Source organism: Paroedura picta, chromosome 1 (genome assembly GCF_049243985.1).
Source record: "Paroedura picta isolate Pp20150507F chromosome 1, Ppicta_v3.0, whole genome shotgun sequence".
NCBI lineage: Eukaryota > Metazoa > Chordata > Lepidosauria > Squamata > Gekkonidae > Paroedura > Paroedura picta.
This window is the reverse complement of record NC_135369.1, coordinates 151,805,441-151,831,586: the sequence shown is the minus strand read 5'-3', so window position 1 is coordinate 151,831,586 and position 26,146 is coordinate 151,805,441. Positions and strand designations below refer to the sequence as shown.

Genomic DNA, 26,146 nt, shown 5'->3' with positions numbered 1-26,146 from the left:
CGGTGCTCTCGCCACAGGAGGCTCCCTTTGCCAGTGCTCTTGCCGTGGTGAGAGCGCTTCCCAGGCTAAAGGGAGTGGAAAGCCCCCCCACCCACCGGTGGCAACAGGGTTTTGCGGCCTGCAGGGAGGCTTAAATCTCCCCCCCCCCAGCAGGAGCGTAACTGTGGGCCACAAAGCCCTGTCGCTGCCTCTCTCCTTGTAGGCGACAATGGAGGCCGCAGCCACAAGGCTTCTAGCAGGCAAGGAGGGAGGGTGGGAGCTGGAGGGGGAAGGCCAATCAGGGTGGACCTAGATGGACAGGGCCCTGGACAGTCTCCTCCTAGAGGGCTGTTTCCCAAATATATATAGGAGTGAAATAGTGTTAAGGATATTTCTTTTCAAAAATATAATTTGCAATACAACCCTGAACAGAATAGCACTCTCCTAATCAAATGGATTTGGGTGTTACTCCATTTAAAATTACACTCTTGCATCCCAGCTTTGGGGTTACACTGGTGTGATTTGCCTCTCTCCGAGGCATGGCCTCTCTGCCACATCAGCATGAGCTTTTATGTGCTCACTGGTGAAATGTTGGTGCAGTAAATGGCATTCAGCCATGCACCCAAAGACAAAGTTGCCAATGCATTTTTGGATTAGAAAGAATTTCCCACTGGCCATGAAATTTAGCAGAGAGAAAAAAATCCAGTTGATATTTTCCAGAATTACTTTATATTCAACTTTGAAAAATTAAAAATGTAAATCAAGCTACACTCAAAGAAAGAACGGTTGTTCAACACTCTACATTCTCACTAATTGCTTTTAATTAAGCAGGTGATCATTTTGTTTCACTGCCTTCTGGTTTTCCGCACTTGCAGGTATGCTGATAGGCATTCTTGATGCTTGATGCAATTCTTAGCCAAGGTTGAGGATCTCCTTCACAGTGGCTATATATGGCTCATCGGGAGGTGGTTTCCTGGGGCTCCCAGGCTGCAGGAACTTCTTAATGGTGGGAATGTTGCATGTTCTTGCTTTGAAAGCCTAGGGCAAGGATTCAAAAGGAAACTCAGGTGAGGTTATACTAACAGAACTGCACCTTCAGTCTGTCCAAAACCCCTTTACAGGCTCATTTTAAAGCATATTCTAGAGAACTTCAGCAGAGCTTCGAAAGTAAACGAGCCATCATAAACAGAAACTTATTGTTATATAGCCAAAGAACGGAGCTGGGTGTGGACCATGTATGGCGTGGTTGTTGCTTTGATTCCACACTGAAGTGTGAACATCTAACAGTGGAATCCAAAGCATAGTTACACCCTTCTAAGCCCACTGAAATAAATGGTTTTTGAAGTGTGCAACTCTGTTTAAGATTGCACTGTAAGATGGGTCTGGCAGATCATGTAGGATATTCCTGTATCAGTGCTACATCTTCCCAACTGTTAGAGCTGAATGTACAGCAATTGCCCAATCTAGCAAGAATCCACCATGACTAACCTCCCCCCCCCACCCCTACACATCCTCCAGGGCATGTTCTCACTGTTCATTTTTCTACAGTTGCTCCCTGGTAGTGGAGCAACATGCATATGCTTTCACTATATGACTGTTTCCAGTCATGTGCTTATTATCCCAATAGCTGCTCTGAATCAAGAGGAAAGGCTGGCCTTTTTGCATCCCATTCATGTTCCTGCTTTTCTGTGGGCTGGATTCAGCCAGGAGAAGGGTGGAGTGTGTTAATTTCAGTTGGGACATATCACAAAACCCTTGCTGGTGCAAACCAGCTCCAAACGACAATTGGCTGACAGCTAATGGCAAACTTCTTGTCAAAAGGATAGCGACAAAGATAATTTTTTTCAAAATCCTATGGTTGTTTGATAGATTGTATTTGTAATTTGTATTGTATTACTTATTTTAAATTTTTGTAATCTGCCTCGAGTCTTTGCAAGAAAGGTGGGCTGTGAAGGAAGCAAAACAAATTAAGGTAGCAATGAAACAGTGAGGTTCAAAAAATAGTCAGATGGTAGCAGGGTGTTACCACACATGATCAAACACTTGGACACATGCCACGGGAAAACCAGTTAAACCAGGCAAGCTGAAGTTTGGCCTAATGTCAAGCCCTTGCCTGCAGTAATGAACAATCCAATACTATAGGAAAACCATTTTTGAAAGCATTCATTAATAATATTTATGCTGTTCAGTTTATGTACCTACCAAATCATGATGCTGCACAAATCTTTTAAGATACAAGGCTTTTAAACCCCGAGCTAATCGAAGTATTCTTGAACTCAGAATACAGCAGCCAGTAACCTATCTGTGCTAAACATGATGAATTTTGAATCAAGTGCCCCTGCTGAAGTTCTATGTCCCCTTCTTGCCCCAAGGCCTGGTTTTGGTTTTGAGGCCTGCTGTCTACCTGATGTGCTTTAAACCTGCATCCAAGAGATGCAAGAGATCTTCAGCCCACACAGGACAAAAGTGGAGGTTGAAGGAAAGACACGAGATACACCCAATTCATCCAGAAAGATATGAAGAAAAACATGAGGCAAAGACTTGGCCGGAAACCAACGATCAGATTACAATCAAGGATGTCTAGGTAATTACATCAATGTGCCTTTTGTCACAAAATATCCCCTGGCACCATTATTTCCCCACAGAAACGCTCACAGTTTCTAGGCTAAGCCACCTCCAGGTTTGGTACTGTTTGAAGTCAGCTCTGGATTCAAGAATATCAGCAGAAGGAAAATAATCTTTTCTTTCTGGACTTTATCCATTTGCCCTATATCCAGGAAATGGCACATTTTTCTCCATGTGCTTTGAGACTTCACCCTCTAATAACCCCCCTGTATTCTGAGTTCCTCGTGCCCACAACTTGCATGAGGGGCACTTCATCTCATAGCCTTTCTGCTCTGAGTTGGTGTTTGTAGAGTTTATGGGAAACATTTAAGGATATCATCACCCAGAAGATTCTCTTTGAGCATCCACCCATGTTAAAATCTGAGCCAACAGCTCTAAAACTTAGTATGGAGAGACTGTAGATGGGAGTAGTTTCACAAAATAACCTCTCAGGAGCAATAGAAATGCAGGCTTTGGCTTGGATCCAATGGAGCATTTCTATGGAAAACAGAATTCCCTCTATGGAACATGACTTTCTTCCCTTCCCCATCCTTCTGTAGTCCAAAATGCTGTGAGGTGAGGGGCTGTCACCCAGAAGTAGCATTTGGGGCTTCAGGGGGAAGGTGAAGGTGAGAAAATCACACCCCACAAAGATACATTTTTTCATCTGTGGGGATCCATGCTCTGTTTGCTGAGCTAGGACTATGACTCTCCTGCCCTGTCTCAGTGTGATATTTCAGTGCGATATTTCAGGAATCTGAGGGAAGTGTCAGCTATCACCCTTTAACTTAAACCGCTGAAAATAGCACTTGAGATTTTTTGAAATTCAAAATTAACAAAATATTTTACTCAACATGGAAATCAGCAGATGAAATTTCTGAGGTAACTCAATGTGCTCTGAGGTAAACATGCATGGATTTTATTTCTTATGCTTGAGGATAATGAGAGTTTCTCAGCTGTTCAAAGTTATTTAAACATTTATGTTGAGAGAATTGGCCATGTTGAGAATTACATATGTTGATTACCTGTAGTTGAGGGAACTCTGCAAGAATATCACATTTTTTCTCTTCTAACATTAAAATTATTTCAATCAGTTGTACATCTGCCAAGCTAAGGTGATTACCAACAAGAAATTCTTGCCCATGCTGTCTCAGTGCCTAGAAATGAACAAAAATGTGATGAGTTTAGATCAAAGGTAAGTTGGATAAATAACACAATTGCAGCTCTCGGATAAGCTTCAGATATCACATTCCACAGCCATCCATGTCCTGTTCTTGAGTGGATTATATTCATTGTTCTAGAATATCTCAAAAAGGCTTAATAAGAGAATTCATAAGTACATAGCAGATGTTGAGACTGGAGAATGCAGTGGGGGGGCCGTTTCAGTCTCCCTAACCATTCCGCTTCTGGAATGCTGATTTCATGCAGAACGACTGAAGACAAGCAATTTGAATTCATTAATAGATCTAAAAGAGAATTGCCAAACCTGATTAATCATTATAAGTAGTATTACCTACATGCCACTTCTGTACGATAAGAACTACCTGGATCAGCATTTCAAGTTTACAGTGCCATTATAAGCATAACGATAGCAATGGTTTTAAGGGTTTTGCCATCAAGTTGCAGTCAATTTATGTTAACCCTGTTGGATTTTCATGGCAAGAGATGTTCAGAGGTGAAAGGGCTGTCATGATCAGCTGTAACATGGAAGTAGTGGTCCCCTTAAAGGCTCCCAACCATGGCTAGGAGCCTTTAAAGGTTGCAGGATCCTCCTCCCCACATGTTACAGCTATGTTTCTCAGCCTGTGAGGCTGTCAGAGTCAGCTATAATATTGGAGTAGGTAGTCCCTTTAATGGCTCCTGACCTTGACTGAAAGCCTTCGAAGGCTGCCATGATCTGCTGTCACAGGGTAGTGCAGTCCCTTTAAAGCTTTGCCAGTAGAGGTGGAAGTGAGGTTGCATCCTGAACATTCCAAAGCCTCCAGGCAGGGGCAGGGCTTGTTCTGGAAGCTTTAGAATGTTCAACACATCATCAGAAGGTCCCAGTGCTTTTTATATGGTATATTATTTTGCTATTTTATTCTGCTGCCTGCATGTATGTATGGGTTTTTAATGTTTTATGGGGGTTTTATTGTGGGGTTCATATTTTTTTACCCACCAAGAACCGGCAACGGGAATGGCGGGCTAAAAGTCTAATTATAAATAAATACGTATAAATAAATAAATATATGTGGATTCAGTCTACCTATGCAGTCATTAAGCAACATTGGCATTCTTTTGTCCATCTCCGATCCCTTCTTCATAGTGAGAAAGCCAGCCAAAAACATGTATCCAGCTGGGTGACCTTGGGCTCGCCACAGCACTGATAAAGCTGTTCTGACCAAGCAGTGATATCAGGGCTCTCTCAGCCTCACCCATCTCACAGGGTGTCTGTTGTGGGGAGAGGAATGGGAAGGCGACTGTAAGCCGCTTTGAGCCTCCTTCGGGTAGGGAAAAGCGGCATATAAGAACCAACTCTTCTTCTTCTTCTTCTACTTCATTTATGCCCCGCTTTCTCTCCAAATAACTTACATCATTTGCTTTTGTTCCATCTTATTTTTACGACAATCCTGTGAGGCAGTTAGGCGGAGAGTGTGTGACTATCACCCAGCAAACTACCAGGGTTGAGAATGTCATTTTGACAGCTTTGCCCAGTCACATGGTCAGATCTCAGCTCAGCCTATCACATCTGAGTTCCAGTCTACAGGGAAACAAACCTGATGTTCAAAATAAGCTACCACAGACATACCTCCTGTATTTCTGTTCCTGTCCTAATGCCTCTGCCATCTGCCTGAAGTAACATGCAGTAGATAGCAAAAATCACCATGACATACCTTTTCATATACTGGAAGGTATCTGGTTGTAGACTTCTCAATGATGGATGCAAGCTGAGCCTCTCTTTGCTCAGGTGGTGAGAACGGATACATAAAGAGCATTGATGTCAGATCCAGAGTGCCTTCCACAAACATATCAATTCTGAGTAGACAGGAGGTGGTAAAAATAAAGTCATTTCCAATTGCAGCTTTTTAAACAGTTTGCCTCCTTAGCAAAGAAGGATATATTTTAGCATCCAATAATAATCCAATAATACAGTCTTTTAAGTGAAATTACACCCTTATAAATCCATTGAGGTCAACAGACTTAGATGGGTGTCACTCTGCTTAGGACTGCACTGTCAGTTAATAGCATGCAAGGAAACTACATTCCAGTTCATTTCTTTCAAGACCTTTAACTTTTGAAAAGTTGTTCTTGCTAGGACACCTGATTGATAAACCTCTAATTTTATTTTTTAATGATTTATTACATACTTTACCCCAAAGGTCTCAAGACAGCATACAGTGTCTAATATTTGCCCCCCCGCCAAAAGGGGGAGGTGTCAATGCAACATTGCAGAACTACTCTTTCCAAGGGCTCTGAGGCTTGATCCAGTTTGGAAGAGAAGCACAGGGGGAGGATCTGCCCTCCTAAATTTTCCCCAAGCCATCTGAGCTGCTGGGGAAGGGTTTGTTTTCTTCACTGTGGGGCTCGATTAGTTCTGACTAGGGATGTGCGCCTCAGCTCAGCTTGGCCCGGCCACCTCAGCGATCACTGAAGCCTGAGGCGGCACATAGGCCAGCCACTGCCCCTCCTCTCTGCGCCGTGGTGCTGGTCTCATACAAGCCGCCTCAGGCTTCGGTGATCGCTGAGGCGGCCGAGCCAAGCCACACATCCCTAGTTCTGACTACAGCATGTGGCACCTCACAGTGGGACACATAGAGCTCCTTGTAGCTGCTTCAAGCATACGGATACAGCACATGAGAGAAGGCTGAAGCTCCACCTCCCATGCCATTCACTTGAGGCAAATTAGCTCCCATAGAACTTGGAAATGTTGTTCCCTACTGTTAAGGGTGACCAGAAGTCAAGTCAGAGAACCCCCTGCCCTGACTCAAATCAGACCTATCATCTAGCTGAGTCCTGAGAGAACTTGAATAACTGCATGGAACATCACCCAGTGTGAAGAAATGAATTTTTTCCTTTGGAGGTTTGAATTGAGCAAAACCATCACTCTGAGTTTTAAGAGTATTTTCCCCTCTCTATACAAAGAACAGGTGGGTGCATGGTTTTCCATGTACACCTCATTACCTCTTAAGAGATGCTAATAGATCTTGAATGAGACAATAGGGGAGTATGGTCCCCCTCCCACCTTCTCCAAACAGGGAATAGAGATTTGAAAGATTTAAGATAAAGGCTACTCTGATTTCACCTAACCTGTGAGTGGGAGCAAAGAGGACGGTCCTTTTGTGCCAAGTCCATTAGAGCAGATAGAACTCTTAACTAAGGTCTGGATAAGGTGGCCATTAGCCATGTATTGGCCTAGACATGGAATCTTCAAGGTAATGGAAACTCTAAAGATCTGCAGCTTTCCAAGCTAAGGTGTTGAGAAAACCTTGAAGAGCAGGATGGAATAGGACCTGCAGGCCAGAGAAGACCTGTTCTGCCATTCCCAGTATGACAAATCCAAATCTCTACACATTATACCATACAGAGGTATATTATTCATCATTACAGCAGTTCTCAGTGATTGATCATCCATTTTCCTTTTCACTAGCCTGCACAAATGATTAGTTAACATTACATAAAAAACAGCTGAATGAGAATCTCAAAAAACAACCTGTACAATCTTGGCCTTGCTACTCTCTCCCTTAGGCTCTATTTCAAGAAAAACACAATTGTGTGTTGGTGCAAAAACACAAGACATGATGTCTTCACTGCTGCTCTCATCCTTCCCCACCAAAACAAGGCTTCAAATGATCACCATTAGACAGCCTTGGGTAAGTCAATAGGAATATAAGAAGAGCCTTGATGGAGCAGACTAGTGGTCCATCTAGTCCAACGTCTTATCTCACAGTGGCCAACCAGTTCTTCTGGAGGTCGAAAAACAGGGCATAGATGCTGAGGCTTTCCCCTGAAGTTGCATCCTGGCCTGGGAGTCAGAAGTTTACTTCATCTGAATGTAGAAGTTCTCTTTCAACGTCTGGCATGAAACCCCCAACTTATTTGAACCTGTGGGCACCTTTGGAATTATTATGCAAGGTAGTTGGCCCAAACACAAAATGGCTGCCACAGGATGTGGAAATGACCACAAAATGGTTGCTGCAAGGTAATTTTTAGAATGAACTGGGAAAGAGGAGTGAGAGAGAATTCAACAGCAGTGGCAGTTGCAGCTGAAACATTATTCTAATCTGCACAACAAATAGGGCTACCTGAGCTCCTGCCCCTAGTTGCTGACTGCCACTCCAAGGGCCATTACGCTTGCCCACCTTACTGCAGATTTTCAAAGCGGTAAGACTTTAATCTTGACTTTGGATTTGTGTCTGCCTTACACAGCATTCTTTTTCCTTTGCAGCTTTAGTTTTAAAATGTACTGTTATAAAACAGGTCGGAACATCACTTGTGTCAAGTGCGGGGTGGCATCCAAAAGTTTTTTTTTTAATTAAACAATTGCCCTATCACAGCTGAGCTATAGCATCTGGCATCATTTAATTCCTCACAGTTCAGGTTTTATGCATGAAATGTATCATTAGTTCACTGAATGAAAGTGAACAGAAAGCAATGGGGTGAAAATTCAAGGTTGAAACTGACTCCCTCCCCTTTTAGTTTGTTTGCATGAAGCACTGAAATTCTCTACCTGCCCTGTTGGGAAAATCTATATGTTCCTCATCAATACGTATCGGGCAAACACAGCTGCTTCACTTTCCAGCTTAATGCACACTGAGGAGCACATATGAATGCTGTAATGTTAAAGCTGTAAAGTATAGGAAGAGGAATCATGATACAATACCGTGCTCTTTCTTTCAGGTCTTTCCCATGGAGGTTGTATTTCCCTGCTATATAATTGAGAATGGCCCTTGTCTGGACCAGCTTCAGCCCATCCATTTCCACTAAAGGGACTTGATCAAACAGCAAATGTCCATCTGTAGGAAAGAAAATATTGATAAGTCTTGTTTTGTGAAAGAGTATTCCATAGAATTCAGGAACTGTAACAAGATCTAACCCTAGCTAGATTCAAATGGGTAGCCGTGTAGGTCTGAAGTAGCACAATAAAATCAGAGTTCAGTAGCACCTTTAAGACCAACAGAATAAATGTTTGTTGGTCTTAAAGGTGCTACTGGACTCTGATTTTATAACCCTAGCTAGGCACTTTCAAGTGAGTGTGTGCTTTACCTTCTTGCGGAAACCAAGGACCATTCTGCACGACTTCAATGTAGCAGAAGGCTTGCAAATTGTAAACGCTACTAATTTGCAGTTCCACAAAACGTCGCACACAATCTGCCACACTCCTGAAACAGTCCTGCAAAAAGCGATTTGTTGTAGCGCTTAAAGGGAAATCAGGAAAAGTGGATTAACCCTCCGAAAAGCACTACACTCTTGCAAACAATCTGCAACACTAATGAAAAAGACCTGTGTGTTCCCATTGTTGCGGTTCCAACAAAGTCCCTCCCCCCTGTCTCTCTCCTCCGAACTTCTGTCAAAGTGATCGCCATTTTTTTTTCTTGGAGTGAGTAGAAAGCAACGAACCAGCGAGGCTTCATTCACCCAGCGAGGCTTCTCCGGCTACAGTCCCTCCACAGAGCTGCTTTAAAGCATGTCTCATGCATTAACAATGCATCTGGTAAAGAAATGAATGTTCCTGTGTCAGATAATTATCTGGAATTTTCTGAACTTATAGTACTTGACATTACAATCCTAAGAACACCTTCTTGGAAGTAAGTTCCAGTGTGATAGACCTGAGGCAGATTCTGAGCTATCCTGTTTAGGATTGCTTTCTGAATTTCAGGAATGCTTGTGGCTTCCTGCCTCCTACCTCTCACAATAGATCCTCCTGGCTGCCATTTTAGAAATCTCTGGGAGGGAGAATTGCTTTCATTGCAGGCCCACCCCAGAGCCTCCCACCCGGATCTCTTCATTATGCCTTTCTGTAGCTATGTACGCAGCTGAGGAGGACAGTCTAGTCTAGTCAGCATGGCTTTGGTTTCTCTCTTCAAGGTCATCCCTATTACCATCTCAGAGACAGCCAGCTGTTGGCTTCTACATATTCTGAAGTGTTTTTTCACATGGGGACAAATGTGATGGATGGGCAAAGGTCTGCCCTTTTCTATCAGTCCACAATCCCTTCAGCACACTTCTGCACACTTCAGGTGCAGTGCAGAATAGTTTAGAATGTGTTGCTGCTTCCCACGTTGAAAGACAAATCTTTTCAGGGCCGTTTAAAATCCACTTGCGATAATGGGGGTGGGGGATCAGCCACACACAGTCTACCTGGAAGAGGCAGAATGCTCCAGGTTCCCTCCCCAGCTGCGTTCCAAGCCCAAAGAGGCTCTCCTTTATTTTTAAAAGCAATTCCTCACAGCTGTTGTGAGGTTGCAGGGAACCCATCGCATAAAAAATAGAATGTCTAGTTGTGTCCTGTGTGCCTGTCATTCCACATTCCATAAACATCTGTTTCCTGGACAAGGCTAGAAAACTGTGAGTAGGTGGGCAGAAGGGACTCTATCGGTGCTTGGCTCTTCTGGCCCTTTCTTGCACACCCAGGGAAATGCCAATCACCACTTTGGGGTGAGGAGGCAAATTTCCTCCAGGCCAGACTGGCCAGGGATTGTTTTTTTTTGGGGGGGGGCATCATCTGGGCATGGAATTGGAGTCACTATGGGTAAGCAGGCCGTTGTCCTGCATTCTAGCAGGGGTTGGACTAGATGAGCCTGGAGGTCCCTTCCAACTTTAAGATCCTATGAAATGGAAATAGGCAATGGTGGGTTACTCTGAAGTCTGCTCACTGGGTGAGACCATGAGAGACAGAGGGTAGAGGTCCTATTGACAAAAGTTCACAGAGTTATTGGTGATTCATAGATTGACAAGAGGTTATTTTGGCCTCTTGCCCAGAAGTGACTTCATACTGTTGTGCTGTGATTTCTAATTGTTTTTTTTCCTTCGGGCAGCTGATGGAACAGTGGCAGGAAATGGGGGTTGCTAACAGATTTCCCACCATGGTAGGAGACCGGGCAACCCTACGGTTACCAGCACTGCTAAAGACTTCTGTTGTGAGAAAGTGTGTTTGATACCCAACGACAAAATGTGATGACTTTTTGAAGATAAAATACCTTGTACCAGGCCACTTGTGAGCCTCTTGTGGCGAAGAGTGGTACGGCAGCAGACATGCAGTCTGAAGCTCTGCCCATGAGCCATCCTCAACTACATAGCTGCAAAACACAACCTCTATGGGAAGTCCTTGAAGGAGAGAGCTATGTACTGTATTAACACCCATATTGCTTTCATATCTAATGAAGGTGCAAGATGCCTTCGTCCAAAGACACTTGCCCCAAGTGCACTTCATGTACTATGGAAAATAGACTTCAGGGTAGGCTCTAAGAAGGCTGCCTTGAAGCAAAATGCAGAATCAACTAATTAATTAGTGCCATTCAGGGAGTGAGGGACCCGTTGCCGCTGCCACACTAGGTACGGCAATGGCACGTCCCGCTTTAGGTTCCCTTAATTCTGGTCACCAGTAGTAGTACCAGTGCAGCTGCTGAAGAGTTGGGGTAAAGTGGATTCTTCATGGTGTTTGGGTAAGGATGTGAGCAGGTGCATTTGACACAGTTGAAATTTCCAGAGCAGGGTTAAGGGAAAGGCCCACATTCCTGTTAAACATGTTATGTTCTGGTTAACATGTTATGATCGTTATCCTTATCCATTATTCCTCTTAATATTTGTGAAACACTTTGGGGGGTGGAACGTATCCAGGGTGTCTGAGTTGGAATAGGGCCAATCAGGGTGCGGCCAGCTTTGCCCTGATTGGCTCTGCCCCTGCAGCTCTTGCCCTCCATCCCTGGATGCTAGCCACTTTGCTTTCAGATGCAGAGTCAGCGCGTGAGAGAGACAGAGAGATAGAGAGACAGAGAACCCTGCCGAACCGCAAATGTGCCCTGATTTCCTGGTTGCAATGGGTTTTCTTGATAGTATTGTTGCATTGTTATGATGTTTTATGTAATTACCCTATGGCATTCTATGTAAACTGCCTAGAGCCTTATGGAAGGGCCATATAAAAGAGGGATGTAGACAAACTGGAGCATGTCCAGAGGAGGGCAACAAAGATGGTGAAGGGTTTGGAGACCAAGATGTATGAAGAAAAGTCTGTTTAGCCTGGAGAGGAGATGACTGAGAGGGGTAGGGTAGAGTCTCCAGTAGGGTAGAGTCCCCATTTTCACAGTCCACTATCAAACATCCACTTAGATATGAGTAGTTAACTCCAATGTAAAAACAAACCCACAACTGTATAAAAAGACTGAGAACTGGTGTCATCTGGCAGCTCTTAGGAGTGCTTTACTCAGGACAGTCTGACTTGGTTCCTGCTCTGAAATGGTTTGTGGTCCAAGCTACTCCTTTTAGTATATTGGTACATAAACACTGCCTTCCTAAGAAGATTTACACTCTTACAAATCATTTGAAGTCCATGAGCTTAGAACAGTACAGATGGGAGACCTTTATCTAAAAGTCCCTAAAAGTCCCTACTGAATCAAAAGCTGCATATAAATCCAGTAAGGACAACAGAGGCCTTTGCCTACATTTGTACATAGTCTAAATAAATCTAAATTAACAAAATCTAAATAAACAAAATAAAGATAAAGTGTCGGCCTCTGCCTCTAGGGACTAAAGAGTCAGAGTTCATTTCAGCACTTAGGCGTTGTTGAATAAAGCAGTGGAGAAGCTACACTTAGTAGGAAGCCTGGGCCCTTGTTCTCTTTCCCTTTCCCTGGTTTCTATCTGTAAAACTTGAAAAGAATTGCTGGAACTCCACAGATCATCATTAAACATAATGACAACTCACTCCCTACCTGGTTGGCCCTCCCTGAGGTCATCCCACCTATATAGAGAGAGCATTCTGCCAATGAGGGGCAATCAGTTCAAACTGCACTCCGCCAATGCGGGCCAATCAGCTCAAATTGCATGCAGACAATCCCCTACCTGATTAGCTGTCCCTGGGAGTGAGCTGCTAATAGGGAGAGAGTACTCTGCCAATGATCGACAATCAGTTCAAATTGCAAGCTGCCAATGAGGGGCAGTCAGTTCAAATTGTACTCTGAGGGCCAATCAGCTCAAATTGCATGCAGACAATTTACTCCCTACCTGATTGGTCCCCTCAGAAATATTCCCCCAATAAAAGATGGCCCTCAGCCAGAATTGACCCACACTAGTAGTATAACCTCAGTCAGGAGGGATCACCTCTCTGCCGCCAACTTCTAGCTAGTTTCAGAAGTTTGATGGGTAGAAGAGGCGGAACAGAGCATGCCATGTTGCTGGTAAGTTGCCCTGGTTTCTTTCAACTCAGAGGGCATGGGGGAAAGCAAGCTGTGTTCTGGAGGCGGAGGATGTGGGAGGTTCTGAAACAGCTCCATGCTGACCCTCTGGGACCCAGGAAAAGCCTCTGCCCTGGGAATGTTTATTCTTATGCACCATGCATCCACAGAATGTGGAGCAGATTTCAGCCTTATCAGGTAATCCCCGTTCTCTAATAGAATTCCTGCCAAGAATGTTCAGGGTGGTGGTAGAGAAACAATAGCATGGCATAACTGAAGGGGAGAAAAGGAGGTCTGATCCATGCTTCAGTTAACAGATATGGTACTTATATAGTGTATTCCAAAATACATCCAGACTGCAAGGCTAATTTCTGCCATTCCCTTTAATAAGCTTCTCTTGTAGCTTGTGCTTACTAGTTTTGGCAACCATGACTGCATTATTGCCTGCCTTGCCTGCCTTTATCCCAACTGCCCACAGAGCAGCAGACTGTATTCAAGATCTAACCAAAGAGAACACTTTCAATTTCAAAAGGAAAGATTTGGCAATGTGCTAGCTATCCCACTGAAATTCATTAGACTCCAAGGGATTGAGTTTGGCTAGGTAAAAGGTAAAGGTATCCCCTGTGCAAGCACCGGGTCATGTCTGACCCTTGGGGTGACGCCCTCTAGCGTTTTCAGACTCAATATGGGGTGGTTTGTAAGTCATGTGAGGTTTGCAATGTGCAGTCTGAGAAGGGGGTAACCATCACAGGCAATTGCAGCAGGGAAATTAATGCTGATGTGGGTGGGACTGGGGAGATGTAGACTTTCCCTTTCAATATGGATACCACCTTGTTCTTGCTGCAGTCTTCCTAAGACCACCACAACAAAGCAAATTTGAGACCAATGGCATGAAAGATGGGGAAACAATAAATGGGGCAAAGAAATGCCGTGAGGTCATGTGGATGGAAAACTACTGTTTTCCAGTAGTACCTTCCCAGTAGAAGAAGAGTTGGTTTTTATACCCTGCTTTTCTTTGGCCAAAGGAGTCTGAGTGGCTTAGAATAGCCTTCCCATCCTCTTCCCACAAGGTAGGTGAGGCTGAGAGAGCTCTGAGAAAAACAGTTTCTAACAGGACTGTGACTAGCCCAAGGTCACCCAGCCTGTGGTGGAGAAGGGAATCAAATCCAGGTCACCACATTTGAAGCTGCTACTCTTAACCACTACATCAGGGGTAGTCAAACTGCGGCCCTCCATATGTCCATGGACTACAATTCCCATGTGTTCGCTGGCAGGGGTTCATGGGAATTGTAGTCCATGGACATCTGGAGGGCCGCAGTTTGATCACCCCTGCACTACACCAAGCTGTACAAATTCCCATTGCTTGAAAGAGATATAGCTAGAGCGCAAGCAGCAGAAGCTGTTGCAGGAGGATGATGTAAGTCTTTTTTGACTTGCTCACTGACTGCTATGGAATTCTTTCCCTTTAAATATTGACCTTCAAGCCATGGTTTCTCAAAGCAATCCAAGGTGGGAGACACTCAGGTATTTCCTACATGAAAAGGTGATTTTATGGTTAATAAGGTTTGCTCTTTGAGAAGGAAGGAATGGTTTTTCTTCTGTATTCTCTCTGTGTGTGTTTGTCTGTAGAAGGGAGTGCTACACAGCCCCCCCCCCATCCCAAGCAGCCCTTTCATCCAGGGGAACTCATCTCTGTAGTTTGGAGAGGAGCTCTCATATTAGGGATTCTCCAGGTCCCACCTAGAGATTGGCATCCCTGGAGATCCCACGTCCGGGATTTGTCAAAGCCTGAAGAATATTTCAGGCTAAAATATTTCAATAGTAAAAAGTTAAGAAAAGCCAGCTGGGTGACCTTGGGCTCGCCACAGCACTGATAAATCTGTTCTGACTGAGCAGTGATATCAGGGCTCTCTCAGCCTCACTCACATCACAGGGTGTCTGTTGTGGGGAGAGGAAAGGAAAGACGACTGTAAGCCTCTATGAGCCTCCTTCGGGTAGAAATAAGCGGAATATAAGAACCAACGCTTCGTCTTCGCTGTCATCATGGTCTTCTAGCGGAGCCCCCAGCTCAGCGCAGTCTCCCACCAGGTGCTCCAGCTTGGCAGGACAAGAGGCAGAACTGAACAGAGAAGCAAGAAAACACACTGGGATTTACTGGATGGCTTGCCAAAATTTGTGAACTGAGTAAGATGGCAAAATTGACAAGCTTCGTAAAGACAAGACTGCCAGAAAATTTCAGAACCATTGGCACCTGTATTTGGCCTTTGTGAACAAGCAGTTTAATAATGTATAGTATTATATATAATGTTATGGTGGAACCTGTAGTAACCTGATAATCTTTCCTGTATTACTTTGACTTGGTCTATGTTGTTGATGTTAAACAATGAAGTGTATAAATCAGAGCAAGAGCGAGCGTGAGAGCGTGAGAGCGTACCCAGCTTGCTGGGGGGTAAACGGTAATGACTGGGGAAGGCACTGGCAAACCACCCCGTATTGAGTCTGCCATGAAAACGCTAGAGGGCGTCACCCCAAGGGTCAGACATGACTCAGTGCTTGCACAGGGGATACCCTTATCTTTACCAGGCCACATTCATTGAAGTTTTTGATTTAATTTAAAGAAACTCTATTACTGGAAATTGCAGTCATGATTTCAAAATGTTAACATTGGATTCAGGCTTATAAGTTCATAGTTTCTACAGAGCAATCATGCTTCTGAGTTGATGAATTCCTGTTCGTGCATTGACCAAGGCACATGTTGGCTAATGAACTTTCCATGCACTTTAGAAGTAGGTTTTCCTGTTTTACACAAGAAAATCCAGCTGCAAAAGCACATTGAAAGTGCATTATCTCACATGTGCAGAATGAGTGTGAGTCTGACCCTATATGAAAGCAACCCATCCCTCTACCTTCCCTCCTCCTCACTTTGAATGGTACAGTGCTGGTAAAAAGTTACCTTTGATTAGCTTCAAATACTGTTCTCTTGTTTCCAAAAATATTTCTTCAAACTGTACAAAAAAAATTGTGAGAGAAATTATATATACCTACATTTCATATAGTTCTTTAAACAGCTAAGCTTTTTGCATGGTTAAGAATGTGAGCCATGAAATGGGGAATCCATAGTTCACATTTCAGAGCAAAGAAGAACCATTTGATATATATCTTCTATATCAGTGGTCCCCAACCTTTTTATCACTGGGGACCGGTCAACGCTTGACAATTTTACTGAGGCCCGGGGGGGGGGGGGGGGGTAGTCACCGCCACCTGAGCCCCTACTCCAATTGCTTTTCTACTGGCAGTCCTGACTTCCTGCCACCCACTGGAGGGCACTTCCAGCAGCAGCTGCGCAGTGCCACGTCAAGGGGGAGCCCCAGCCATGGCAGCTGCTGGAGAGCACCAAAGGTGAGCCAGTGGCAGAGTGGCAGGACAGCTCCCTAGTCAGCAGCTGGGAGGACAACGAGAAGGAGCCACGGCCCGGTACCGACTGATCTATGGACCGGTACCGGTCCCCGGACCGGGGGTTGGGGACCACTGTTCTATATTTAACTATATAAATCACAACTAACCTTGACTCCAGCTGCTGCCAACAGCCATCGGATGGATTCCATTCGCCCTCTTCCATTAAAGTAGGTAAGTCTGGGTTTCCCAGACATGCTTCTGAGTTGATGATTTCCTGATTTGTAAAATGTAAATGGGGAAAAGGATAACCTTGATAACCCTCATCTTCCAATGAACGTGACCCTAGCAAAATTGACCATCTGGTAGATTCATGCAAACGGGGTGATCTGCCCCTCCACAAAACTAGCTACAATTAGGAGCTCATACCTTAATTAAACATGGTTGGTCTTATAGGTGCCACTCAGCTTTGTTTGAGCTTCAGACCAACACAGCAGCCCACCTGAGTCCTATTTAAAATGACTCCAGTCTTAAACCGAAGGGATTCGGTGGGTTTCAAGGGGAGTAATTCTGCAAAGGATGGAACTGTGACATTCTAACCACTCTCAGTCTGTGGAGAGCTCATCTTTCAGAATAGTTACCACAGTCACTCTGAAGGAAGTGATCCACAGATCTATTTAAAAGCAGAAATCATAGCCTATCATGGCAAGAAAGTAATAGATTGCACTGATGTATAGTCATCCCCTTGCTGCTGAGGCTACTTTAGGGTAAGAGTGTGATATTGTTGTAACCTACCCTAAATTGCCAGAAAGGATGCTAGTAATAAATATTATTACTGGTGAGCCAGTTTGGTGTAGTGGTTAGGAGTGCGGAGAGCCGGGTTTGATTCTGCACTCCTCCACATGCAGCCACCTTGGGCTCGCCACAGCACTGATAAAGCTGTTCTGACCGAGCAGTAATATCAGGGCTCTCTCAGCCTCACCCACCTCACAGGGTGTCTGTTGTGGAGAGAGGAAAGGGAAGGCGAGTGTAAGCCACTTTGAGACTCCTTCAGGTAGAGAAAAGCGGCATATAAGAACCAATTCTTCTTCTTAATAATAATATATGGAGTGCTGACAACAGATGGAATAGATCATGCATTGCATTTTGATAAGGGGAACATGCTTGTCAAAATTGGGTGTCTCTTAAGGTGACCAGATTGTCCCACTTTTGGAGGGACATCTGGGGGTACCTGGCAAATTGTACATATGCTGAAATTTAAATATATATATATTACAATACTATTTTTGCATTCTATGATAATTTTTGTTGCTCCATATAGACCAAGTTTTAATCAAGACCCCCCCCAGTCAATGATGTCCTGCTTTACCAATGTTAAAATCTGATCACCTTAGTGTCTCTTCATGGAGCAGTGCTTATTGAAAAGTGCAGGTACTATTCAGGGTTGGGTATGCATACTCTGTTCACTGATCCCCATCCCTAAATACATGTTGAGTATCAGAGGACATAAAGTTATGACCACTTAGAAACTGACTTCATTCCCTGATTAGTCAGTATGCTCTGTGGATCCAATTTGCAGTGGGCTGAGCAAAGTTTTGTTGGAGCTGAAACTGCGGCACAGAGACAGAGGGCCTTTTCGCACGGGGATCTTTGTTGCAAATTGTTTGCGGAATGAAAAATCGCCATTTAAAATAGTGGACTTCGTCGTTATGCATACCTGCCTTTGTAGTGGAATCAGTTGCGTTTTTTAGCGTTTCCCACAGGCTTCCGGTCTCGGCAGAAATCGCTAGAAAGGAAGCGCTATTGCCAAGCTCGTCCTGCCCCTGGCCGTCAAGCAGCCAATGGGCAGCCGTTAGCATGCTCCCAAACAGCCCCTTTCCCTTTAAGAAAGGTTTAAAAAAAAAAAAAACAGACCCATAGCAACGAATCTAGGTAGATTCGTTGCTACGGAGAGACCCATCCAGCTGCCTAATGTGAGCTGTCGTTTGATTGTATGATCGTTGGCACGCTGCCTCGAGCGATAAAAAAAAAATCCCCCCCCCCTCTCACGGGCCCGATTTTCGGCTGAATTTATGTGTAAAAAATAAAGGGACTTTATTTCAGCAAACGGGCTTTTATGTGGTTTGTGCTTAGTGACTAAAGGTGAAGGACTGAAGCCAGGGAAGCCTCTAAACAGAAAGAGGCTCGCTGGTGCGTTTATCCCCGCTCGCTCGGAGAAAAAAAAATGGCGATCGCTTCGCCGGAAGTTTGGAGGAGAGAGCCAGGGGGAGGGACTTTGAAGAACCAGCAACAATGGTAACGCACAGGTCTTTAGCGCTACTGTTGCAGATTGGTTGCAGGAGTGTATCGCTATCCGGAGGGTGAATCCACTTTTCTGGATTCCCCTGAAAGCGCTACAACGAAGCGCTTTTTGCGGGTCGGTTTCAGGATTGTTGCAGATTGTCTACGACGTCGTGGGTTATGGCAAATTAGTAGCGTTTCCAATTAGCAACCATTGTGCTATTTTGAAGCCGTGCGAAATGGCCCAGAGTTTACCTGCTGCCCAATTTAATCATGTCTCCCAGGCTTTTAGAACCAAGCAAGTGGGGGACACTCAAGAAATCTTTTTCCCATTCCCTCCCTCTCTTCATTTCCTTCTTTTTCTTTACCTGGCTGGACCTTCCCTTTCCTTCTGTCCGTGTACATACCTTCAGTTTTTCCTCCAGCCCAGTCTCTTGCTCTCTCTTTTGCCCGTTGTTTTCCTGTTCCTCATTCCTAACCTCAACTCCTCCCCCTTTTGCACCTTTCCCTCTTTATTTACCTCTTCTGTTTTTTAAAACCCTTTTTAGTCTACCCCCCCTTCTCTGCATTGATGCTGAGGCACGGATGCCTCAACAATCTTACTGCTCAAGGGCAGATACAGCCAAGCCATGCATGTCTCTTCTCTGCAACTCCTGGAATATTTGAGGCATACCACACAAAGTCGTTGTGCCCATGAAACTGGATGCTGTTGCAGAGGTTCTTTTGCCTCCTGTCTCATCAGCACAATAACCCTGTGCAGTTGGCCTCAAGTGTTTCATCTCTACAACAACCTGCGTGGGAGGCCTTACATGTTTCTTCTGCACAACAACCCTATCCACCCTTCAAAACAGCCATTTTCACCTGCTGGGAAGCTGATCTTTATAATCTGGAGATGAGCTGTAATTCCAGGAGCTCCCCAGGCCCCACCTCGAGGTTGGCTACCCCTGAGTCGGAAATATTCCTTGAGGTTTGGAGGAGGACCTTAAAATGGTATAATGCCTCAGAGTCCACCCCCAAAGTAGGCATTTTTGCCTGCAGACCTGATCATTATAATCTAAACATGAACAGTGATAGTAGAGATGATGGTAGAGGCTTACAGGATGAAGTTGGGTTGGAGTGGTTTGGATGTGTCCCACCTGGGCTATGGGCTATGGCCAGCTCTTACCAGCAACTGTTTGTATTTTGGGGTGCAGACAGATAGACCAGCATCAGTCCTGTGAGTCTGGAAAGTGCAGGATGGTCTAAATAAAGAACATTTACAGCTTGAAACTGTAAATGAACAAATAAATGGATGGAGAAACATAGAACTCACATAACTTTTCTCAAATTTGACCTGGTAAATAATACTTAGTATTTGCCAGGAAGGTCCTATGGAATCAAAGAGATAGGTGGCCAAGAATTTCAAGTGGAGTTAGCTTTACAGGAAAGTAGACAGTGAGACTTTGGGGGGAACTAGGTGATCCACTTTTATTAGGCAATGACTTGGCCTTGTGGGCAGCAACAGGGACCGCAGTTGTCAGCAGTAGGCCTCAGGCTTCAGAAGGGCAGATTTCACCAGCCAAGTGATAGACTGTGCTAGCCAAGGGTGTCTGTGGCCATGTTTATTCCTTTGGAAGGGACACATGTGAGGACAGAGAGCTTTCCCTTCAGCCTGTCTGGAGATGAGCTGTATTTCCAAGGGATCCTCAGACTCCACCTGGAGGTTGGTATCCCTAAACCTCAGTGGGATACAATGCTACAGAGTCACCCTGCCAAAGCAGCCATTTTTGCCTGGGGAGCTGATCTTTATAGTCTGGAGATGAGCAGCAATTACAAGAGATTTCCAGGCCCCACCTGGGGGTTGGCTGTCCCTGGTCTGGAAATATTCCTTGAGGTATAGAAGTGGGGCCTGAAAACTGTACAATGCCTCCACAGCCACCTAACCAACCACCTAGCACCCCCTGACCAATTTCAGGTCAAGAAAATATTGCAGAGAGGAGGTAAGGTTACTGGATTGGAGTAGGTTCATGTTCTAGAATTCTACACTATCTAGATGTGCATCAACCTGACTAGGGTCAAGACTGCTGAGCAAAGAGAGACTTACTCTTAGGGTTGCCAGCTTCCAAGTGAGGCACTAAACTCACACCAAACCATGCAAACCTAGGACTTCCCCTAGGCTAGCACAACATTTCCCCCCATTTTTCTGTGGACCCACTGTGTGGATTTTCTTATTTAGTTTCTATGGCTCAATTCTGAATTAGATATAATATTTAATTTTGCAATATCCCCACCATCTTGTACGGTATTAGTACTGTGGCACAGTAGTAGAGCACCTGCATGGTATACAGGAGGTCCCAGGTTCAGTTCTCAGCATCTCCAATTACATGATCTGGCAGAAGGCAATGTGAAAGACCTCCACCTACTTGAGACACTGGAGAGCTGCTGCCACTCTGAGTAGAGAATGTGGAATTTTTTTGGACCAATGATCTAATTAGTACCAGGCTGCTTCATGTTCAAGTATAATTATTCTCTGGTTAAAGCAACTTTTGTGTCTATTCTTTACGTTGTCAACAAGCATTGAGACATATTTTCATTAATTTACTTCATCTATAGTGTCTCTTTCTTGCCAAAACTTGGGGTGGAATATTTAGAAACCTCTGGAATTTTATAGATTAGGTGCCAGCAGTTAGCCTATAATAAACAGTTCATGAACAGTGTGACATTCTCTCAGTTCATAGTGCTTTTAATGAACATATCTAATTCAAAGGGGGATTCTGGAGATAAAGGAGCAGTACTTTGGGCGTTGCTGAGAAGAAAGTGAATAGAGTCTGGTTGAGTCACAGTTATTAGAGCTCAAAGGCTTAGTGAAATTTAGACACTTAATCCAAAACCAACTGGCATGATTCATCAAGATTCTCATTGAGTTTTAGAATAGGTGGATTAACTGTTGCTATGCCTTTATTGTTATTTGAATGGTAAACATACTGCCATTCAAAAATAATACCACCAGTTCTACATATCTGAACTTTTTCTTACAAGGCTACAATTAAATAGTAGGAGGAAAACCAAACAATTTGCAGCAATTCAAGATGGATTCAGAGTAGGGTTGTCATCTGTGGCCATGACCTGGCAGTCTTGGGACATGTGGGGCTCTATCAGCAGCGGTATGATGTCACTTCCAGGGGAAACTGCTTCTCTCATAATTGTCAGAAACACTGTGGTATAATGTATGCCATTACTTCTGGGTTGTCTCTGGAAGTGGTGTCATACTATTGGCCTGATAGCTATCCCCCCCCCCCGCTGGTACCCCAAATGGGAGATGGAAGATTCTCTGTCCCATAGGGGGGACAGATTTAATTAAGAAACCAAGAGTTCATGTCTTGAAATTCTCAATATTTGATATTTCCAAATTGGAAATAAAAATCAACATTCCTTAGGATCGAGGAAGCATTTGGCCTACATATATTTATTATTTCTGTTTTTAAAATCAGGAGCCTGTGTGTATAATCTAAACCATGGGATTGACTCCCCCCCTCCCAATATTTGGCCACATGCTTTAGCAAATAGATGCATGAAATTCTGAACTGGGAACAGAATATTTATTTATTTATTAAATTTATATACCACCCCTCATTGTGATGTCTCAGGGTGGTGTACATAGAACCAACAAAAACACTATATTAAAGTACTTTAATAATTGGGGACAGAACATAATAATCATTTCAATTAATGGGCAACAGCAACATAACTTAGAGTAACTGCAACAATTGAGAAGGCAGGGATTGTGAGCTTGGGATAGTGGGACTGCCTGACAGGGATGGATCTGGCTGCAAGAAGGCCTCCAGTGCTGTCTTCAGCTGAAAACCTGATGGAAGAGTTCCATTTTGTAGGCCCTATGGAACTGCTTTACTGATCTCATTGAGGAGGTTGGGGCCAAGGTTGAAAAGTCCCTCGCTCTTGTAAGAGGCCAGGCGTGTTCTTTGGGGCCAGGAATTTCTAATCTATTATAGTGGATGAAACATACCACTCTTCAGAGGATATGGACAAACAGATGAGGTATAAGGTGGCCAGATGTCCCGCATTTGGCAGGACAGGCTCGCATTTGGGGGCATTTTCCCTGCATCCCTCGCGTTTTCCAGATGTCCCATGGCGTTCCAATTTTCTTATTTATTTAATTATTTAACATAATTATTTGTTTATTTATTTTGCCATGCATTGCGCAGCAGCCCAGCAGGCAGGCCGGGCTCAGGAGGCCCCTGCGCAGGGGCCCTGGCTCTGGGGTGGGGCTTGCATGGTGCCGCCATTCCCGCCGGGGCCTGCTGCTCTGCTGCCATCTGCTCACGCCTTCCGTTCCTTCCTCCATGGATCTGTCCTCTGGGCTATTCCCGGGCCACTGCCATTGCCCTTCTTGAGGCCAGTTGGGGGAGAGGCGGGAGGGAGGGGGCCCGCCGCTGCCCTTCTTGAGGCCAGTCGGGGAGGGACTGAGGGACCCGCTGCCACAGTAGCAATGGCAATGGCACATCCCGCATTAGGTTTCCTTAATTCTGGTTACCAGTAGTAGTACCATTGCAAAGTTGGGGTAAAGTGGATTCTTCATGTTGTTTGGGTAAGGATGTGAGTAGGTGCATTTGAAACAGTTGAAATTTCCAGAGCAGGGATAAGAAGAAGAATTGGTTCTTATATGCCACTTTTCCCTACCCGAAGGAGGCTCAAAGCAGCTTACAGTCTCCTTCCCTTTCCTCTCCCCACAACAGACACCCTGTGAGGTGGGTGAGGCTGAGAGAGCACTGATATCACTGCCCGGTCAAAACAGCTATATCAGTGCCGTGGCGAGCCCAAGGTCCCCCAGCTGGTTACATGTGGGGGTGTGCAGAATTGAACCCAGCATGCCAGATTAGAAGTCCGCACTCCTAACCACTGCACCAAACTGGAAAGGCCCACATTCCTGTTAAACATGTTATGTTCTGGTTAACATGTTATGTTATGTAAAGTATGTAAACGGGTGCCATATGGAGGATGGAGCAAAATTGTTCTCTCTTGCCCCAGAGGGACAGACCAGAACGAATGGGATGAAATTAATTCAAAAGAAATTCACTCTAAACACCAGGAAGAAGTTCCTGACAGAGTGGTTACTCAGTGGAACAGGCTTCCTCGGGAGGTGGTGGGTTCTCTATCTTGGGAAATTTTTAAACAGAGGCTGGATAGCCATCTGACAGAGAGGCTGATTCGATGAAGGTTCAAGGGGGTGGCAGGTTACAGTAGATGAGCGATTGGGATGAGAGTATCCTGCATAGTGCAGGGGGTTGGACTCAAAGACCCATGAGGTCCCTTCCAGCTCTGTTATTCTATGATTCTAAATAAATAATAAAATAAAAATATAATAATAGAACAAGTTACAGTGATCCAGCCTAGAGCCACACAAGGAAGAAGGGGTTTTGCGGCCCTCCAAGCCCTTTTCCCATGCGGAAATAGCTTGGGGGGGGGGGGTTAAATCCTAATTTTTGCTGCTCCACATGTCTGGAATACTCCATGTGGAGCAGTAAAACAGGGGGAGATTATTGATTCTGTTTAGGAAAAGGACTTGAAGGAGAAAGCAGGAGCCCTTTTCCCCTCAGCATGGCTGTGGCAAACTCAATTGGCTCTAAGGAATATCTAGTTTGGCCCTAAAGAACTTCCTTCCACATGTCTTTCCTAGCTCAGTCCTGGCAGATCTCCAGTAGGGTAGAGTCCCCGTTTTCACAGTCCACTGTCAAACATCCACTTTGCCAACAGCATAACCAATAGGAACAGAGACCAGTGAGCAGCATGCCAAGATTTAAAAATCTACCGACAAAGATTCTCGCTCCTTACATGAAACATCTACATAAGGTGCAAGAATATGATTGTATTATATGTGTTATGTGCACAGGTCTTTTTGTTAAAAAAAAAAGTCCAAGGGTCTGTGCTTTTGCCATGCAAGCTTAATACAGAAACCCATTTCCATCGTGCCCAGCACCAGTAAAACCTGCCCGAGTTGTAGGAAGAAACATACGGCATCCGAAATGGGGAGGGGTGGTCAGTGGTAGTTCTTCCTGCCCTTTCCAGGTATCTCATCATGAACATCATGAACACTGCCCCAAGGTGTCACAGTGAAGGACAGTACATAAATAAAATGAATGAATGAATAAACCTCATGAAGCTGCCTTCAGACCACTGGTCCATCAGTGTCAGTATTGCCCACTCAGTCCAGTAGTGGCTGTAGGGGGTTGCAAGAAGAGGTCTTTACAATCCCTGCTACCTTCTGCCAGGGCCTGAAAACATCTGTTGCTAGCCATTATTTCCACGCACACTAATGCTGCCCCCAGGGCTGCCGAGGTCTTGCCATCCATCCTTCAAGGACTGTTCTCTCTGATATATTATCTCACTTGCTCCCTCACACATGCTCTGTGCTTGTATCATTGGAACACACATTGCACAACAAGAAGACGTACAGCCAAGAAACACAGAAGGAAGTGGTTTAGCTTGTCGTGCAGAGCTGTGGTGAGGATCATTTGTGGGCACCGTTTCCAACATGGAAGGGCCAGAGAAACATTCCTTGTCAACACTGTCTTCCCCTGAATTCATCTCTGGATGAGTCATACCAGTGTCAGATTGCCAGGCGTTGTTGCACACACAAGCAGACCAAAAACTTGAGGCTAGTTTATGCAGGATTTTAAAAAAAAACCAAAAACAAAACACAACAACCGGTGTTGGGACTGATGCATAGTAATATGGAAACATTTGAGGAGAGAATGAAAAACATCCCAAACCCTTTGTCACTGTAGTTCATTCCCCAAAATTTTTACAGCAATTAATTTCTTCTGTTCAAAGAGAAAATCCCTTCCACAGGGATATAATATGCAAGGAACAACTCTGAGAGAGAGGATTTCACATCAGGGGGGCAATACTCATTTGGCTTGGACCACCTGTGTTAATTCAACATCCAGGAAGGCAATTCAGACTCATACAGTTCACTGTTGTCTTTCATCTAATCCAAATTAAAACCTGCCAAATTACGTACTTTCACTTATCTGCCACATGCATCTTTAACAGTTCCAGTTTCCTTCCCGACTCATCCACTTCAAGGGTCTGCACACAAAGGTCTGAACACTTGCAGGCATGACACAAGCTTTTCAATATCTGCAAGATACTGCTAGCAGCCATTCTGTTCCTTATCCCTATGAGCAGTGAATTTAAAGCATCCTGAGGTTCCCTTGCCCCGTACTAACCTTCTTCTTCGCAGCCTGGGGTGGTTTTCTTTCCCATCGAGACTGTGCCGTCAGGTTTTGTTGAAGCTCATGCTTCAGAGAAGTACCACCTACTCTGGGGAAGTCTCCTCCTCCGATCTCCAAACTCAGAGTTGCATAACTAAAAATTTTAAAGAATGGGTGTTCCACCAGAAACTGCTGAACCTACTGTCTTACAGAAGAGCTGCATATACTACAATGCACATTCAAACAGGAAAGAAAAGTATATTCACTTTGCTTTGTATTTGATACTGGCTTTTTGCTATACACACACAT

At 44.5% G+C, this 26,146-nt stretch overlaps 1 protein-coding gene across 2 annotated transcripts; it reads right to left on the bottom strand.

Moving 5' to 3' along the window:
* Positions 1-689: 689 nt before the first annotated feature.
* LOC143823121 (glutathione S-transferase A4-like) lies at positions 690-26,003 on the bottom strand. Of its 2 annotated transcripts, none has more exons than XM_077309081.1 (7): positions 25,853-26,003; positions 16,517-16,623; positions 15,907-15,958; positions 8,444-8,576; positions 5,457-5,598; positions 3,609-3,740; positions 690-1,017 (listed from the first exon to the last, which is right to left on the bottom strand). In XM_077309081.1, the coding sequence occupies exons 1-7, from the start codon at positions 25,887-25,889 to the stop codon at positions 892-894; spliced, it is 729 nt and encodes a 242-aa protein (XP_077165196.1). In that variant the 5' UTR covers positions 25,890-26,003; the 3' UTR covers positions 690-891. The 2 variants fall into 2 exon arrangements, with proteins under 2 accessions (XP_077165196.1, XP_077165206.1); XM_077309091.1 differs by lacking the exon at positions 25,853-26,003 and adding an exon at positions 25,645-25,789.
* Positions 26,004-26,146: the final 143 nt, after the last annotated feature.

Coding starts and splice junctions, on each gene's coding strand:
- LOC143823121 (XM_077309081.1), bottom strand. CDS start 25,889: ATGGGAAAGAAAACCACCCCAGGCTGCGAAGAAGAAG. Junction 15,959..16,516: donor TGGCAGCAGCTGGAGTCAAG/GTTAGTTGTGAT, acceptor TTTTTTGTACAG/TTTGAAGAAATATTTTTGGA. Junction 5,599..8,443: donor GACCTGAAAGAAAGAGCACG/GTATTGTATCAT, acceptor CTGTCTACTCAG/AATTGATATGTTTGTGGAAG.